Here is a 19,123-nt window from a genome sequence, read left to right on the forward strand (position 1 = left end):
CACCTTAACTATCACCAGTATCCTGTTTTTCTGCAGCCTGAATTGCCCTCAGGGAGCGCCATGGGGGTGGCTGCAGTGCCTGATGGCTTGATGGAGGGCAACATTCATTGTTCACTGGGATGGCAGGCAACAGTTTTTTTGTTGTTTTTGTTTTGTTTTGTTTTTGGTCCACAATGGAGAAGACTAAATGAGATAATTTATTTGAAGCACTTAGGGTAATGCCAGACACACAGAAAACACTCAATAAATGTTAGCTGCTATGGTCACCATTGTGTATAGGGGGAAGGTTAAGTCTCGGGACCTTCAACAAATTAGCACAGCATTTGCCAGCTTAAAGGGCTCTTTCAGATTCTGACACTGTGCTTCCAAAGAATCCAAAGTTAAATAAATTCTTTGTGATTTCTCCCACACAGAAATTTGAACAGAGCAGTAGTGCTCAACCTGGCTCATTATCAGAAGCTCAGTGGAGCTTTTAAACCACCCTGCCTGGACCTTCAGAGCCGTCAACTCCAGTGGTAGGCCCTGGGCATCCATAATTTTAAAAAATCTCTATAGGCAATGCTGCAAAACAGCTACTGGAATCGAAGGGCATAATAACTAGAGCTATGATGCAATAAGTGTTTGTGCCAGGCACTATGCTAACTCCTTTACCTACACTGCTTCATTTCATTCTTATGGCAATACTATGAGGTGGGTTCTATCAGTTTCTGTATTTTGCAGGTGAGGAAACTGAGGTAAGTGAGCCTAATAACCTAATCAAGTTCACATAGCTGAGAAGTGGTTTAGGACCAGAGCCCAGGTTTGGGCTATTAACTGCATTTTAACTGATGCATTCATTTACTCTTTCATCCAACATTTATTTATTATACATGACCAGGTAACACCCTGAGAGCCGGGACGTATAAAAATGAATAAAGATCTCCATCCCCATCTCAAGAAGTTCATGGCTTTTGCTGTTGTCGTTCAGACTGAACAAGAATGACAGATTGCCTCATTTTAAAAGATGATGTCATGTGTCTGTCTTTGAGAGGCTGAAAAGATTTTCTATGACTACCAGCCTCCTCCTCTCAATGGCCGCTTACTGAATCCACCACCTTTTGCAAATTAGCCTCCCAGTCTGTGAAGACCGGGTGTGTCTGTTGGCCGCTGGCGCTGAGCCGCTCTGGGGCAGCCTTGAAGCTCCGTGTTAGCAACCCCTTAGGGTGCTCCTCTGCTCTCCCGGCTGCGGTTGTGCCATTCACTTCAGTTCAGCATGCTAGCCATCCAGTCCCTTCGGCTGGACAATCAATCAAACCGTGGGGTAGGAAGCGCATCACCACACAGCTCATAGGCTGGCAGTCTTCCAGGGATAAAGCCTGTCACTTACACCTAAAGCGACAACTGTTACGAAATTTCCCAGCAAAGTACAGAGAAAAGGCTGAGGCCTACTTTTTAGAATCGTGAAATGTTAACGCCGGCCAAATCCTCAGACATAGTGTACGGCTCACCGGGAAACAGAGCTGCAGTCTCTAACCAGGCTGGGACTGGGCTCCTGGCGCAATCTGCAACCCCTCACTGCCCCCTAGAGTCAAAGCTGAGCAGTGTTTCAAATAGACACAATATTAAAGTGCAGCGATCATCACCTTGGAGCAGGCAAATGATCCTCCCTGGTTGACAGCCTTGGAAGACACCGCCCCCGGGGTGCAGCCACAGCAGCTTCCCCGCTCGCGCGCGGGGGAGGACAGAAGTTTTGGGGCAAAGGTCGTTCTCCGGACCGGTATTCAGGTTGCACAGATGGAGGGGGCAGCGGAACCTTTCTCCTCCGCCTAGCTCTCGCTTCCACCCGGTCCCAGTTGGCGCCGGACGCAGTAGTGGAGGCTTATAAACATGGAGACAGAGGATACGGGCACTGGAGAGCCGTCTTCTCGGCTGGGGGCTCCGGCGGCAACTAATGACCGGCTTTTCGTGGTTAAAGGTGTGGTGGGGTGGGGTGCGGGTGTCGGGGTAACCTCACCCGGGGCCCTAGCCTGCGCTGGAGCTGGCATTCCCACTCACACCCCGCCCAGGGAGACCTTCGCTTGGGTGCCCTGAGTTTAGTCCGTGGGCTGGTCCCGCGAGCTGTTCTGTATGTACTGCATTTCCCCCATTCCCTCTGCAGTTTCTCTCGTGTCCTCCCTTTTCTAACTCCCACTCTCTCTTTTTTCTCCCCTGGAGAAACTTCACGCAGTTGTCCCCGGGAAGAGGGGAAGAGACCCTGCGCCTATTTTCTACCTTAGCATGGCCTCAGGAACCAGAGGTCGTGTGGTCACGCAGGTCTCCCAGCCGCTGTCATTTACCTTTGCCAAGAGCTGCTTAGCCATCGTTTCTCGAAATTCAAAAGTGATTTTTAAATAGTATCTGAAACTTACTTGTGTCCATCTTTTTAACGTAAGGGTTTTTTTTTTCCTCTCCCCACCCTCCATGCCCTACCCCCAAAACTCTTGACAGGTGGAATTTTCCTTGGTACTGTTGCTGCAGCGGGAATGCTGGCTGGATTTGTTACAACGCTATCATTGGCTAAAAAGAGAAGTCCTGAATGGTTCAATAAGGTTTGTGACACCGAAATCCATTCATAGCACTATTGTTGTTTACAAATCAATGGCAGCTGTTTTGACTAGGAAAAGTAAAGAAAGTGTTGATGGCCTTTCACATTACTTTAAGAAGTAAACCAGTGTGCACCTGATAGATTCAGGAAGTGTACAAATTAATCAACTGTCTGTATTTTCGTTTAGAAAGAAGTACTTTATGCGCTTTTTAAACTTTTAGCAGAACAAGACTTTGAAAGCTCATCCAGTACATTTCTTATTCACAACATGACATTAAATCTAAATCTAGGTAACTCATTCTCAGTTGTAAGAGGCCCCAATATTGTAGGTACCACTAAAAAAGAAAAAAAATGCCAATTAAATTCTTGACACAGCACTGCAAGAGGCTTTTCTCAGAGATGTTAAAATGATGAAATACAGTGCATCTTAGTATAGATGAAAAACATAGGTCAGCTCCTTGAACCCAGAAACCATGCATGCTTGTGCAGTGCAGCAGCCCCACTCCCTAGAAAATTGCCTGCAACATAGTAGGTGCTCAGTAAATTTTGGTTGAATGACTATAACCTACGGAGGGCAGAAAATCCTTATTCCATGAGCAAAATTGAGCAGTCATGCTGTCATGGACAGGTGTACTTCATTTTCCCAGTTGAGAAATTTTCTTCCCCTGTGGTGGTTCTTCTGTATCGTTCTGTTTCTGCCCTATCCGCCTCATAAGGTTTATTTATCCATTAATTGATTCAACAAATGTTTATTTTGGATCTTTTATGTGCAGGCACTGTGCTAGCTAGGTGCAAGAGATACAAAAATGAACAAAACATATGTACCCCTCAAAAAGCTAAGTCTGGTGTGGGAGACAGATGGTAAACAAATAATCACACAAATAACAATCTAATTACAATTTGATATTTGCCTTGGAATACAGTGTTATATGAAAAGTCATAAACCAGTTGAATTCCTTTTTGACATGTATTTATCTTTAATAATCTGATAATCATATTTAAGCCTTAAGAATGGCAAGAGACCACATTTCAAGTGCATTTGGATTCCCCTCTGAATACTCAGAGTTCCTATGGAGTTTCCCAAATCACTGTTATGAGCTCATGGTCATTTTCCCCCTATGTCACAGAATATTTTCAGCGCAGAAATATATATTTTGTGAAAGAAATCAGTGAAACCTGACTGATAGTGGTGTTTTAATAGTGGAGTTTTGGTTGATTTCTAAATCCAAGTTAACATGATAACCTTTGGGTCACAGATCTTTTTTGAGAATCTGATGAAAGCTAGCAATTCTCTCTCAGGAAAAAAAAAGCACATATACATGTTCACAACTTTGCATTCTATTTTGTGGTTCTGAGATTTGATATCACACATGGCCTTTATAGTCTAACGTGGTGGTTTTCAAACTGTGGTCCACAGAACCCTGGGGATACTTGAGACCCGTTGGGGGTCTGTAAAGTCAGTTATTTTCATAATACTGCTAAGATACCTGCACTAATGATACAGAAACAACAGAGGGTAAAACTGGCTGGTGCCTTGCTGTAGTCGAGGCAGTGGCCCCAAACTATACTAGCAGGCATAGTTTTCTTCCTTCCTGTGCACCCGAGGTTAAACCCATCATTGCATAAGAGTATCCTTGATGAAGAAGTAAAATTATTTATTTTTAATATCTTGACCCTTGAACTTAACCTCTTTAATATTCTGTGTGAAGAAATGGGAAGTACACATAAAGCGCTTCTGCTTTATACCAAAGTAGTATGTTTTTCTCAAGAAAAAGCAGTGTGTGAGATACACACTGAACTAGCCACTTTTTTTCATGGCATATTATTTTCACTTGTAAGAGCAACAGACAAATTGTAGTTATTCAGAAGTGAGTATTTGGTAGACATTTTCTTGAAAATGAACAAAATGAACCTGTCTCTTCAAGCAAGCAATTGTTAGTATTTGTTGCCAGTGATAAAATTCCAGGTTTTGAGTAAAAATTAGATTTTAGAAAACGTGTGTCTGCCATTGTGAGCTTGCCAGCTGCTCAAACACTTAAAAGGCTTTTCTTTTTTTTAAAGATTTATTTATTTATTTATTTATCTAATATATTTTTGGCTGCTGTTGGGTCTTAGTTGTGGCACATGGGATCTTCATTGCGTCACATGGGCTCTTCGTTGTGGTGCACAGGCTTCTCTCTAGTTGTGGTGTGCAGGCTCCAGGGTGCATGGGCTCTGTAGTTGTGGCGTGTGGGTTCTGTAGTTGTGGCGTGTGGGTTCCCGAGCACATAGGCTCTGTAGTTGTGGCACGCAGGCTCTCTAGTTGAGGCGCATGAGCTCAGTAGTTATGGCACGTGGGCTTAGTTGCCCCACGACATGTGAGAGCTTAGTTCCCTGACCAGGGATTGAACATCACATGCATTATAAGGTGGATTCTTTACCACTGGACCACCAGGGAAGTCCCTAAAAAGCTATTCTAATGAGATTGGTAGGGATATGAATGATGTAATTTTTTGGTATTTAATAAATAAATGATGTCAACAGTTGAAAGATAACTGTTATCTTGGCAAATCATTATTTTCTGAATGATCATGATGCCTGGATAAAAGTTCCATTCAAAAATGCAGATTAGACTAATGGGTTTTAATGTAATAAAGTACAAAAATTCATTGATACGATTTTATATTCCATATTGCAGATAATTTTTAAGAAACTATTTGTTGAGTTTGGGTATAGTATCAAAGAAGGGAGGCTATTAAAATACTCCTCCCTTTTCCAACCACATGTCTGTATGAGGAGAGATTTTATTCATATACTTCAACCAATAAACATATTGCAACAGATTGAATATAGACACGTATATGAAAATTCAGCTGTCTTTATTAAACCAGACATTTAAAAAAGTAACAAAAATGTAAAACGTTGCCTATCTTTGCACTAAATGTTTTGTTTTGTAAGATGGTTATTTTAATTCACATAATCAGAAATCTTTGGGATCAAAGTGTAAATGGATCCTGAGACCAGGAAGTTTGAGAACCCCTGTTTTGGAGGTTAAATATCCTTCAAATAACAGTTATTTCAAGACCCATTTAGGTAATGAACAGACCATGAGGGTGAGTCATCATCTTTCTGATACAGTTACAACTTATGAGAAATTATAAAAATAAATCTTTTAAAAATATATATTGTTTATGTTACAACAACACGGCTATTTCTGTGATGTAAAGAATATAGCAAAATGTATCAGGTAAGAATGCTCTGTAGGGGAAATAGCTAGATTGAGCATTCTTTTTAAATATCAGTTTGATTTATGTCAAATTCAGCCCAGGATTAAACTGAAAAAAAAAAAAAAACTAAACTAAAAACATGAGCCTTATTCTTAGGTAAGCAGTTAACTTTCTGGAAAAGCTGAACAATTCGTTCTTGATAGGTCCTGCACCTGTGAATAATAGATTAATTCTTGTTAAAATAGATACAAGATAAGGGGCACCCGTGTCTTTAAGCATAAGAGGTATTATAAACACAAAATAATGGAAAATAATTTTTTTGTTTTATCTTGGATATTAAATATCATAACTGCATTGTGATTTGTTAAATTCAAACTTCCATATGCACATGGCTTCATTTTAATTTAAATGAAAAAAATAAACAATGTGGTAGTGAAGAAAAAGGTAGTTTTCATTTATATATATGTGACTAGCATATGTGGTTGGTTATATGTAAAGATCTTTCAAAGCAACATTATTTTTTGGCAAGTCAGTCTTTCCCTGCAACCAGTCAGTGTTCATTTTGAAAATTCTGAGCAGGCTATATGAAGGTCATGTGATGTATAACTCCAGCGGATAAAGCTTGTGACTAGACTTTTAAAAACTTAATAATAAGGGCAGATCAATTTTTTAACATCATTTCCACTAAAATTCATTTTTGGAAGTATGTAGACAGTAACTGATAATAACTCACTTCCTTTCACAATCAATTTCTGAGACTGATATACAAATACAGCATGTACCTTTTTTTTTTTAATCTGAAAATTTGGCAAACCTAAGATTTTATTTGGAGTATTGCTGTGTTATTAAGGGTTATTTTTATACATAGTTACCTTTTTTACTTAGCAAAACAAATGTGGGTTTGTGTAGACTTTTAAAAATTTATGTACATCTGTAATACATATATAATTTCTTCTTAGGGAAATAAGAGATTTTTAATTTAAGTTTCTAAAATAAAATTTAAGCCAAAGCACGTAAACTGACCCTGCTGTAATAATATTTGGTTAATGATACTGCTTCTGGATGAAAATGCAAGCCAATTAGAAATTAGTGCATTTGTGTGAGATCTGTTGCTGAAATTATAGCGACATGAGAAGAAGGAATAAGATTAGAGAGTGGTATATTGTTTTCATCATAGAAAATGGCTAAAGAAAAAATCTCTTGAAAATCTGGTCAGGACCAGGATATATCTACAAAAAGTATGTCATTAGATAAGATCTGCTAGGTCTAGGCATGGGGATACAGATAAAGTGTTTCTATGTACTATGAATAACATTCACAATCACAAATGCATGCATAAAAAAACCTTTATTAAGAAATGGGTTGAGCAATATAAAGAAAATTCTTAAAAAAATAAGACTTGAGTAAATGGAAATATATTTGCCGATGAAAGACAGGATGTTATAAATTTGCTGTCTCTTGCCAGTTAGCTAATGTTTGATGTCATTCTAATGAAAATGCTAATGAATGGGAATTGGAGAACTTGACAAAACGTTTCAGGGTTTTTCTGGAAGAATTAATAGATAAAAATGGTAAAGAAATGTTTGATGAAAAGTAATGAGTATGGGCTTTCTTGGTGGCGCAGTGGTTGAGAGTCCGCCTGCCGATGCAGGGGCCACGGGTTCGTGCCCCGGTCCGGGAAGATCCCACATGCCGCGGAGCGGCTGGGCCCGTGAGCCATGGCCTCTGAGCCTGCACGTCCGGAGCCTGTGCTCCGCAACGAGAGAGGCCACAGCAGTGAGAGGCCCGCGTACTGCAAAAAAAAAAAAGTAATGAGTATGATATACTTTCTGGATATTAAGGCTTTTTAATGATTCTATAATTAGATGTGTGATTCTGTTATTTAAAAAACTCAGTTCACATTACGAAAATAGCTTAGAAACAAATCTCTCTAATTTTTTAAATAAGTTGGGAGAAGGATTAATCTATAGAGTGGTGCTGGGGCAGATGCTAAGCTATTGGGGGAGTAAACTCCCTTTAGTTATCAACTTCCATTAAAACTAAAGTAAATACCAGCTGAGCTAAAAAGTTAGGGGTAAAAGTTTTTTTTAAAAAAAATACAGCTAGAAGGAAAGAGAAATGACTGGGACTTGAATGAGGGAAGGTTTTTTTTTTTGTTCACTTTGCGTCTCTGTGTTACATTTTGGTAATTCCCTCAGTATTTCAAGCTTTTCTTTATTTGTTACAGTGATCTATGATCAGTGATCTCTGATGTGACTATGATAAAAAGATTACTGACTTGCCGAAGGCACCAATGATGGTTAGCTTTTTTTGTAGCAATAAGATGTTTTTTTAAATTGTCATGTACATTATTTATTTATTTTAATCTCTTCATGTCTTCTATTAAATAGTTTTTTTATTAGTTATCTATTTTATACGTATTAGTATATATATATATGTCAATCCCAATCTCCCAATTCATCCCACTACCACCCCTCCCCGCTTTCCCCCCTTGGTGTCCATACGTTTGTTCTGTACATCTGTGTCTCTGCTTCTGCCTTGCAGACCGGTTCATCTGTACCATTTCTCTAGGTGCCACATATATGCGTTAATATATGATATTTGTTTTTCTCTTTCTGACTTAACTTCACTCTGTATAACGGTCTCTAGGTCCATCCGCGTCTCTGCAAATGACCCAATTTTGTTCCTTTTTATGGCTGATAATATTCCATTGTATATATGTACCACATCTTCTTTATCCATTTGTCTGTCAGTGGGCATTTAAGTTGCTTCAATGACCTGGCTATTGTAAATAGAGCTGCAGTGAACATTGGGATGCATGTGTCTTTTTGATTTGTGGTTTTCTCTGGGTATATGCCCAGTAGTGGGATTGCTGGGTCACATGGTAATTCTGTTTTTAGTTTTTTAAGGAAGCTCCATACTGTTCTCCATAGTGACTGGATCAATTTACATTCCCACCAACAATGCAAGAGGGTTCCCTTTTCTCCACACCCTTTCCAGCATTTGTTGTTTGTAGATTTTCTGATGATGCCCATTCTAACTGGTGTGAGGTGATACCTCATTGTAGTTTTGATTTGCATTTCTCTGATAATTAGTGATGTTGAGCAGCTTTTCATGTGCTTCTTGGCCATCTGTATGTCTTCTTTGGAAAAATGTCTATTTAGGTCTTCTGCCCATTTTTTGATTGGGTTGTTTGTTTTTTTAATATTGAGCTGCATGAGCTGTTTATATATTTTGGAGTTTAATCCTTTGTTGATTCATTTGCAAATATTTTCTCCCATTCTGAGGGTTGTCTTTTCATCTTGTTTATGGTTTCCTTTGCTGTGCAAAAGCTTTCAAGTTTCATTAGGTCCCATTTGTTTATTTTTGTTTTTATTTCCATCACTCTAGGAGGTGGGTCAAAAATAATCTTGCTGTGATTTATGTCAAAGAGTGTTCTTCCTATGTTTTCCTCTAAGAGTTTTATAGTGTCTGGTCTTACATTTAGGTCTTTAATCCATTTTGTGTTTATTTTTGTGTATGGTATTAGGGAGTGTTCTAATTTCATTCTTTACATGTAGCTGTCCAGTTTTCCCAGCACCACTTATTGAAGAGACTGTATTTTCTCCATTGTATATCCTTGCCTCCTTTGTCATAGATTAGTTGACCAAAGGTGCGTGGGTTTATCTCTGGGCTTTCTACCCTGTTCCATTGATCTGTGTTTCTGTTTTTATGCCAGTACCATATTGTCTTGATTACTGTAGCTTTGTAGTATAGCGTGAAGTCAGGGAGCCCGATTCCTCCAGCTCTGTTTTTTTCCCTCAAGATTGCTTTGGCTATTCAGGGTCTTTTATGTCCCCATACAAATTTTAAGATTTTTTGTTCTAGTTCTGTAAAAATATGCCTTTGGTAGTTTGATAGGAATTGCATTGAATCTGTAGATTGCTTTGGGTAGTATAGTCATTTTCACAGTGTTGATTCTTCCAATCCAAGAACATGGTATATCTTTCCATCTGTTTGTGTCATCTTTGATTTCTTTCATCAGTGTCTTAATAGTTTTCTGAGTACAGGTCTTTTACCTTCTTAGGTAGGTTTATTCCTAGGTATTTTATTCCTTTTGTTGCAGTGATATATGGAATTGTTTCCTTAATTTCTCTTTCTGATCTTTCGTTGTTAGTGTATACGAATGCAAGAGATTTCTGTGCATTAATTTTGTATCCTGCCACTTTACCAAATTCATTGATTAGCTCTAGTAGTTTTCTGGTGGCATCTTTAGGATTCTCTATGTATAGTATCATGTCATATGCAAACAGTGACAGTTTTACTTCTTTTCCAATTTGCATTCCTTTTATTTCTTTTTCTTCTCTGGTTGCCGTGGCTAGGACTTCCAGAACTATGTTGCATAATAGTGGTGAGAGTGGACATCCTTGTATTGTTCCTGGTCTTAGAGGCAGTGCTTTCAGTTTTTCACCATTGAGAATGATGTTTGCTGTGGGCTTGTCGTATATGGCCTTTAGTATGTTGAGGTAGGTTCCCTCTGTGCCCACTTTCTGGAGAGTTTTTATAATAAATGGGTGTTGAATTTTGTCAAAAGCTTTTTCTGCATCTGTTGAGATGATCATATGGTTTTTATTCTTCAGTTTGTTAATATGGTGTATCACATTGATTGATTTGCATATACCGAAGAATCCTTGTATCCCTGGGATAAACCCCACTTGATCATGGTATATGATCCTTCTAATGTGCTGTTGGATTCTGTTTGCTAGTATTTTGTTGAGGATTTTTACATCTATATTCATCAGTGTTATTGGTCTGTAGTTTTCTTTTTTGTAGTATCTTTGTCTGGTTCTGGTATCAGGGTTGTGGCCTTGTAGAATGAGTTTAGGAGTGTTCCTTCCTCTGCAATTTTTTGGAAGAGTTTGGGAAGGATGGGTGTTAGCTTTTGTCTAAATATTTGATAGAATTCACCTGTGAAGCCATCTTGTCCTGAACTTTTGTTTGCTGGAAGATTTTTAATCACAGTTTCGATTTCATTACTTGTGATTGGTCTGTTTATATTTTCTATTTCTTCCTGGTTCAGTCTTGGAAGGTTACCTCTTTCTAAGAATTTGTCCATTTCTTCCAGGTTGTCCATTTTATTGGCATAGAGTTGCTTGTAGTAGTCTCTTAGGATGCTTTGTATTTCTGTGGTGTCTGTTGTAACGTCTCCTTTTTCATTTCTAATTTTATTGAATTGAGTTCTCTCCCTCTTTCCCTTGATGAGTCTGACTAAAGGTTTATCAATTTTGTTTATCTTCTCAAAGAACCTGCTTTTAGTTTTATTGATCTTTGCTATTGTTTTCTTTCTATTTCATTTATTTCTGCTCTGATCTTTATGATTTCTTTCCTTCTACTAACTTTGGGTTTTGTTTGTTCTTCTTTCTCTCATTCCTTTAGGTGTAAGTTTAGATTGTTCATTTGAGATGTTTCTTGTTTCTTGAGGTAGGCTTGTATTGCTATAAACTTCCCTTTTAGAACTGCTTTTGCTGCATCCAATAGGCTTTGGATTGTTGTGTTTTCATCCTCATTTGTCTCTAGGAATTTTTTGATTTCCTCTTTGATTTCTTCAGTGATCTCTTGGCTATTGAGTAACGTGTTGTTTAGCCTCCATGTGTTCGTGTTCTTTACGTTTTTTTCCCTGTAATTGATTTGTAATCTCATAGCGTTGTGGTTGGAAAAGATGCTTGATATGATTTCAGTTTTCTTAAATTTACTGAGGCTTGATTTGTGACCAGGATGTGATCTGTCCTGGGGAATGTTCTATGTGCACTTGAGAAGAAGGTGTAATCTGTTTTCGGATGGAATGTCCTATAAATATCAGATCTGTCTGGTCTACTGTGTGATTTGAAGCTTGTGTTTCCTTAGTAATTTTCAGTCTGGATGATCTGTCCATTGGTGTAAGTGAGGTGTTAAAGTCCCCCACTATTATTGTGTTACTGTCGATTTTCTCTTTTATAGCTGTTAGCATTTGCCTTATGTATTGAGGTGCTCCTATGTTGGGTGCATATATATTTATAGTTGTTATATTTTCTTCCTGGATTGATCCCTTGATCATTATGTAGTGTCTTTCCTTGTCTCTTGTAACATTCTTTATTTTAAAGTCTATTTTATCTACTGTGAGTATTGCTACTCCAGCTTTCTTTTGATTTCCATTTGCATGGAATATCTTTTTCCATCCCTTCACTTTCAGTCTGTATGTGTTCCTAGGTCTGAAGTGGGTCTCTTGTAGACAGCATATATATGGGTCTTGTTTTTGTATCCATTCAGCAAGCCTGTGTCTTTTGGTTGGAGCATTTAATCCATTCACGTTTAAGGTAATTATTGATATGTATGTTCCTATTACCATTATCTTAATTGTTTGGGGTTTGTTTTTGTAGGTCCTTTTCTTCTCTTGTGTTTCCCACTTAGAGAAGTTCCTTTAGTATTTGTTGTAGAGCTGGTTTGGTGGTGCTGAATTCTCTTAGCTTTTGCTTGTCTGTAAAGCTTTTGATATCTCTGTTGAATCTGAATGAGATCCTTGCTGGGTAGAGTAATCTTGGTTGTAGTTTCTTCCCTTTCATCACTTTAAATGTATTATGCTACTGCCTTCTGGCTTGTGGAGTTTCTGCTGAGAAATCAGCTGTTAACGTTATGGGAGTTCCCTTGTATCTTATTTGTCATTTTTTCCTAAATTTTTCTTTTTGTCTTTAATTTTTGTCAATTTGATTACTCTGTGTCTTGGTGTGTTTCTCCTTGGGTTTATCCTGCCTGGGACTCTCTGCGCTTCCTGGACTGGGTGGCTATTTCCTTTCCCATGTTAGGGAAGTTTTCGACTATAATCTCTTCAAATATTTTCTCAGGTCCTTTCTCTATTCTCCTTCTGGTACCCCTATAATGTGAATGTTGTTGCATTTAATGTTGTCCCAGAGGTCTCTTAGGTTGTCTTCATTTCTTTTCATTCTTTTTTCTTTATTCTGTTCCATGGCAGTGAGTTCCACCATTCTGTCTTCCAGGTCACTTATCCGTTTTGCCTCGGTTATTCTGCTATTGATTCCTTCTAGTGTACTTTTCCTTTTAGTTATTGTATTGTTCATCTCTGTTTGTTTTTTCTTTAATTCTTTGAGGTCTTTGTTAAATATTTCTTGCATCTTCTCGATCTTTGCCTCCATTCTTTTTCCGAGGTCCTGGATCATCTTCACTATCATTCTGAATTCTTTTTCTGGAAGGTTGCCTATCTCCACTTCATTTAGTTGTTTTTCTGGGGTTTTATCTTGTTCCTTCATCTGGTACATAATCCTCTGCCTTCTCATTTTGTCTGTTTTTATGTGAATGTGATTTCGTTCCACAGGGTACAGGATTGTAGTTCTTTTTGCTTCTGCTCTCTGCCCTCTGGTGGATGAGGCTATCTAAGAGGCTTGTGCAAGTTTCCTGATGGGAGGGACTGGTGGTAGTAGAGCTGGGTGTTGCTCTGGTAGGCAGGGCTCAGTAAAACTTTAAAACTGCTGATGGGTGGGGCCGAGTTCCCTTCCTGTTGATTGTTTGTCCTGAGGTGACCCAGCACTGGAGCCTACAGGCTCTTTGGTGGGTCCATTGGTGGACTCTGGGAGGGGTCACGCCAATGAGTACCTCCCAGAACTTCTACTGGCAGTGTCCTTGTCCCTATGGTGAGCCACAGCAGGCCCCCACCTCTGCAGGAGACCCTCCAACACTAGCAGGTAGGTCTGGTTCAGTCTCCTATGGGAGACTGCTCCTTCCTCTGGGTCCCAGTGTGCACGCTACTTTGTGTGTGCCCTCCAAGAGTGGAGTCTCTGTTTCCCCCAGTCCTGTCGAAGTCCTGCAGTCAGATCCCGCTAGCCTTCAAAGTCTGATTCTCTGGGAATTCCTCCTCCTGTTGCTGGACCCCCAGGTTGGGAAGCCTGATGTGTGGCCCAGAATCTTCACTCCAGTGGGTGGACTTCTGTGGTATAAGTGTTCTCCAGTTTGTGAGTCACCCACCCAGCAGTTATGGGATTTGATTTTATTGTGGTTGCGCCCCTCCTAACGTCTCTTTGTGGCTTCTCCTTTGTCTGTGGATGTGGGGTGTCTTTTTTGGTGAGTTCCAGTGTCTTTCTGTCGATGATTGTTCAGCAGTTAGTTGTGATTCAGGTGCTCTCGCAAGAGGGAGTGAGCACATGTCCTTCTACTCTGCCATCTTGAACCAATTTCCAGATGAGGGAAATTTTAGTAAGTTTAAAAGCATTAGAATGCATTTTTGACCAAAAACAAACAAACAATAAGCAAAATAAAAGGATAAAAGCAAACCAAACTAGGGAAATATGATAGCACATATGATAGGTATAAGGGCTTCAAAGAACATTAATATAGAAAGAATATACAAATCAGAAAACTTTAAATGGACAAAAAACATGAATATGCAATTCAAAAGATGTGAACATTGACTTATAATAACTTGGACAAATAATTCTCAGTAACAATAGAAATGTAAGTTATAAATAGTCTTATAGGGCTTCCCTGGTGGCGCAGTGGTTGAGAGTCCGCCTGCCGATGTAGGGGACACAGGTTTGTGCCCCGGTCCGGGAAGATCCCACATGCCGCGGAGCAGCTGGGCCCATGAGCCATGGCCGCTGAGCCTGCGCGTCTGGAGCCTGTGCTCCACAACGGGAGAGGCCACAACAGTGAGAGGCCCGCGTACCGCAAAGAAAGTAAATAGTCTTATATAAATTTCAAAGGTTTCTTTTTTCATGTTTTTATTTTTACTGAGACCATCTAATGCAGGCCAACTTGAAATGGTCCTCATAAAACAGCATTGTAACTTAGAAAAACCTTTTGAAAAACAGTTTAGAGTGTTTATCAGCTTATAAAATATTCATGCTTCTCCACTTAATAATTCTACTTTGAGGAATTTTCCCCAAGGACTTAATCAGAAATGCAAGTCAGTGTTTAGGCACAAAGAAGTTTTTAATATAAAAAATTAATATAAGAAAGTGAAACTAGTGTACATTAATAACAAATGGCTAAGTAAATTATGATAAATCAGTGCCGTGTAACCAGTAAAAATATTTGAGTTTTTGACACGAGAGGATGAAAGTTGAAGATTAAGAACATTTTAATGGTGTTAAGTTGTTTTTAAAATGTCCACAATCAGAAGGAGGGAGAATATGTCAAAATGTCTAACATGGTTTTTACTAAATAATAAAAGGGAGTTTTTTTCCATTCATTCTTATGCTTTCTCATACATACCAAATTTTCCACAATGATATATAATCAGAAAAAAATAAGATACAACTTTTGAGGAAGTTCAAGTTTTTATTGTTTCTGACTATTTTTGTTCGTTGATATTTAATGTGTTTTAGCAGACAGGCTCACAGGGAAAAATAATAAATTCTTAATATTTCCTAAATTCTGCAGTCTCCTTTAAAAAAATTTTTAAAGATAAATTACATTTCATATTCATGTCAAACTATGGGAATAAGTGAATGCCCCTTGGTTACATTTCAAGTAGGCCCGTAAGTATTATCACTTCTTTCTCTACTTCCAGTAGTGTAAATATTTGATTTATCCTAAGTAATGATGTTTTTATTCTAATTTACACTATGATTTGTTTCCACTTAAAAAGAGACTTTCATTTACATTTTGTATTGTGTTGTATTTAGAATCAGAGGTGATAAATGACTGAATGGCAAATTCCACTTAGTCCGTAAAGCCAGGCTGCTGAAGTGCTCTAGCTTTTATAAGCATGAAACCTTGAACAAGTTATTTAATCTCTCTCTACTTTAGTTGGTCTTTAGTAAAATGAGGATAATAGTACATGTCTCACAGAGTAAGGTGAAGTAAAATGCTTAATGAATTACTATATGCAAAATGCTTTGAACAGTGCTTGTCATATAGTAAGGGAGCAATATATATATAATTATGTGCATATATATATATATATAATTATTAACTGTGATATAGTATTTGGAAATACAGGATCCCTGGGAGATTGCAGTCCTGCAATCTTATTTAAAAATTAATCTCATTTTAAAATAAGATTAATGGTCCTTTAACAGTATAAGGAAAAATGTGGCTTTAGTCCTTCTGATCAATGTAATTTAATGGTATCAATAGTAAAAAGAAACATTTAGCATGTGAATGCCACTTGTGCAGTTTTATTCATGAAACAATAGATATGGAAAAAGAGCTCACCACATCCATAGAATCACCATACTTTACAAAAAATTAAATTAGTTCCCTTCATACCAGAGCTTTACTGTTTTGTTGTTTTCTTATTATGAGCTCCTTCTAACCTAAATTAGTAGACACTAACCCTAGATATTGTCCTCCAATGAGTGTCTGACCAGTGTAGTGGAGGAGTATCTTCTTTATTTCAGTTTAAATCTTTAAATAAAAATACACTGTCAACTTACATTTTAAACATGGGGCTTCCCTGGTGGCACAGTGGTTAAGAATCTGCCCGCCAGTGCAGGGGACATGGGTTCGAGCCCTGCTCCGGGAAGATCCCACATGCTGCGGAGCAACTAAGCCTGTGCACCACAGCTACTGAGCCTGCGCTCTAGAGCCCACGAGCCACAACTACTGAGCCCACACACCACATCTACTGAAGCCTGCGTGCTCTAGAGTCTGTGCTCGGCAACAAGAGAAACCCACGCACCACAACGAAGAGTAGCCCCCGCTCGCCACAACTAGAGAAAGCCTGCACGCAGCACTGAAGACCCAACACAGCCAAAAATAATAAATAAATATAAATAAATAAATTCATAAATTACTAAGTCATGGAATTGGAAGGGACTTTAGAAATTGGTACACCATTCCTCCCAGTATCTCTTTTTACAGTGCACCCACCCCTCCCCCAACCCCAGCACATTTCGTAATGGGGGCAGGTTTTTTTTTTTTTTCCTTTGGCCTCGCCCGCAGGATCTCACTTCCATAATCGCAGGCCACAGCCATGAAAGCCTGGAATTCTAACCACTAGGCCACCAGGGATCTCCCTCGGTTATTCCTTTTTGAAGTGCTCGTTGCATTCTTATTCTTCTCTAGTCAAGTTTGTTATGCTGATAGTCTGAAAGTTGTTCAATTAGTATAATTGTAGATTTTTACCTTAATATTATATCTTGAAACTTGGGAGGAGGGTTACTGTTGTTTTTCTAGTTTCTTATTAATAGTTGCCAGGAGCTGAATTTCTACTATATGTCAGGCATTTTGCATAAATATTTAGAAGTCCTCATAATGAGTTATATCACAAGTCTTTTCTCAAATTTAGATTTAGCACACCTCTTCCAGGAAGCTTTCCTTAAAACTTCCCCTTCTTGCAAGTCGATCAGGTGTCCTCCTTCTCTGGGTACACAGTGCCCTGTATGTATATGCAGTTCTGTCGTTGCCCTTTCCATTTAGATCATAATTTACTTCTAGTTGTCCGTGTTTCCCCCCTCCCTCACCAGGTCTTAAGTGTTCTGTCAGAAAGAAGTTGCTCTGTGTACCTAGCGCGGATCTTGGCACGGTGCCTTGCACACTCAAATATTTGTCAGAGCAGTTGTGCCTTAAGTCATGCAGTTATTAAGTGCATGAACTTGGGTTGGTCTGGCTTCCTAGTATCATGGTGCTGACACAGAGAGTCATTAATTTCAAACACTTTCCAAATATTTTTTCTTTCAGAATGATGATTTTTACCAGAACCTTTGTGTCTTCATTGCAGGGAAGTGTGGCCACGGCTGCCTTACCGGAGAGTGGGTCTTCCCTTGCCTTGCGAGCCCTGGGGTGGGGCTCACTTTATGCCTGGTGTGGGGTTGGTGTGATCAGCTTCGCAGTCTGGAAGGCCTTAGGAGTTCACAGTGTAAGTAACTGCAGTCCTGTAATTGCTATCTGGAATGTTTATTCTACTTTGTGAGGTCTAAATCTTCCAGGTTTTCAAATTTGCATACAGTTTATTCACTATCTTGTGAAGTGATGATAGAGAATTGACTAAATTTTTACTAATAACTAGGTAGCTTCTCATTACTTGTAAATCATATAAATAATTTAAATATATAAGAGTGGTGAAACTTCAAATATAATTAAGTAATGACTAATGCATAGCAAATGTTCGTTCTGTATAAATTTGTGGGAGCTACTTGTTCAGTAAAATAATTTGGAACAACTTTCTATGCTGTTTGACATCCATATATATAAACATCGTTTAAAATAAAGCATTTTAAAATTATTATTTAAATTATTAATGTGTTTACACATTATTGGAAAAAGAGCCTAGTACCTGTGTGTGTGTAACTTATACTCCAAGGTAAAAAGCTGTACATTCGGAATATTTGGCTTCTTTTTATTTAAACTATTGGTAGGAAGTTCTGTGGACCAGGCTGTTTGTGACAGGTGAGAATTGGTGGTGGTTTAGAATGGGTGGCAGAAGTAGAGTTGATGAAGAGAGGTTCTGGATATATTTTGAAGGTAGGGGCAACAAGGACTTGTTATAAACTGAATGTGGGAGGTGAGAGAAAAAGTCAAGGATGTCTCCAGGCTTTTGGTCTGAACGACTGGAAAATGGATGGGACCAGTGTGAAAGGAGCAGATATTAGGGGATCATGTCAGGGGCTCAGTCTGGGACTTACGAGTTTGAGGTAGATTTTAGATAGCCAAGTGGAGAGTCAAGCAAGCAGTTAGATATAGAAGTTGGAATTCAGGGAACAGGTCAAGGTGAAGATCTAAATCAGTATGTGGATAGTATTTAAACCATGAGATCAGATGAGCTCACATAGGCAGTGAATGTAGAGAGAAAAGAGAAGAGGTCTGAGGAAGGAGCCCTTGGTTTAGGAGCTCCTAAGGTTTAGAGGTTGAGGAATGAGAGAAGGTTTCCCTGCTGAAGAAGCAGGGGAAACCAGGAGAATGGTGACTTGGATGCCAGGTGAAAAAACATCTTTCAAGGAGGAGGATGCTGGGTATACGTCATGTAGGATGAGAACTGGTAGTTCACTGACATGTGGTGGTCATTGGTGGTAAAGCCTGAGTGGAGTGGATCCGAAGGAGAATGGAGGACAGAGCTTGGAGGCAGTGTGTATGGGCAAGTCTTGAGCTTTGCTGTAAAGAGAAAGAAAGAAATGGGGTCGTAGCTAGAAGGGGGAATGGGATCAAGAGAGGTTTTGTTTTTTTTTTTAAAGTTGGGAGAATTAACAGCATGTGTGCGTGCTGATAGGAGTGATTCAGTGGAAGGGGGGAATTGATGCAAGGGAGAGGGAATTGCTGGAGTAATAGGTATTATTATTATTGAATTTTTCACATTTAGTTTAATAATAACTACATAGGCATTATTGTACTTTTCACTTAAAATATACTGATAGACAAACAGATGTCGCTTTTTTCCTAGTCTGAGTAA

The 19,123-nt window shown here is 38.8% G+C and overlaps 1 protein-coding gene across 1 annotated transcript in view; it reads left to right on the forward strand.

Moving 5' to 3' along the window:
* Positions 1–1,816: 1,816 nt before the first annotated feature.
* Positions 1,817–19,123, forward strand: part of TMEM242 (transmembrane protein 242) — a 47,092-nt gene continuing 29,785 nt past the window's right edge. The window contains exons 1-3 of the mRNA XM_060029722.1: positions 1,817–1,954; positions 2,467–2,567; positions 17,459–17,596. Coding sequence (XP_059885705.1) covers positions 1,867–1,954; positions 2,467–2,567; positions 17,459–17,596 — 327 coding nt within the window. The 5' untranslated portion in view covers positions 1,817–1,866. The remainder of the gene's footprint in view (positions 1,955–2,466; positions 2,568–17,458; positions 17,597–19,123) is intronic.

Source organism: Delphinus delphis, chromosome 14 (assembly GCF_949987515.2).
Source record: "Delphinus delphis chromosome 14, mDelDel1.2, whole genome shotgun sequence".
NCBI classification, from domain to species: Eukaryota; Metazoa; Chordata; class Mammalia; order Artiodactyla; family Delphinidae; genus Delphinus; species Delphinus delphis.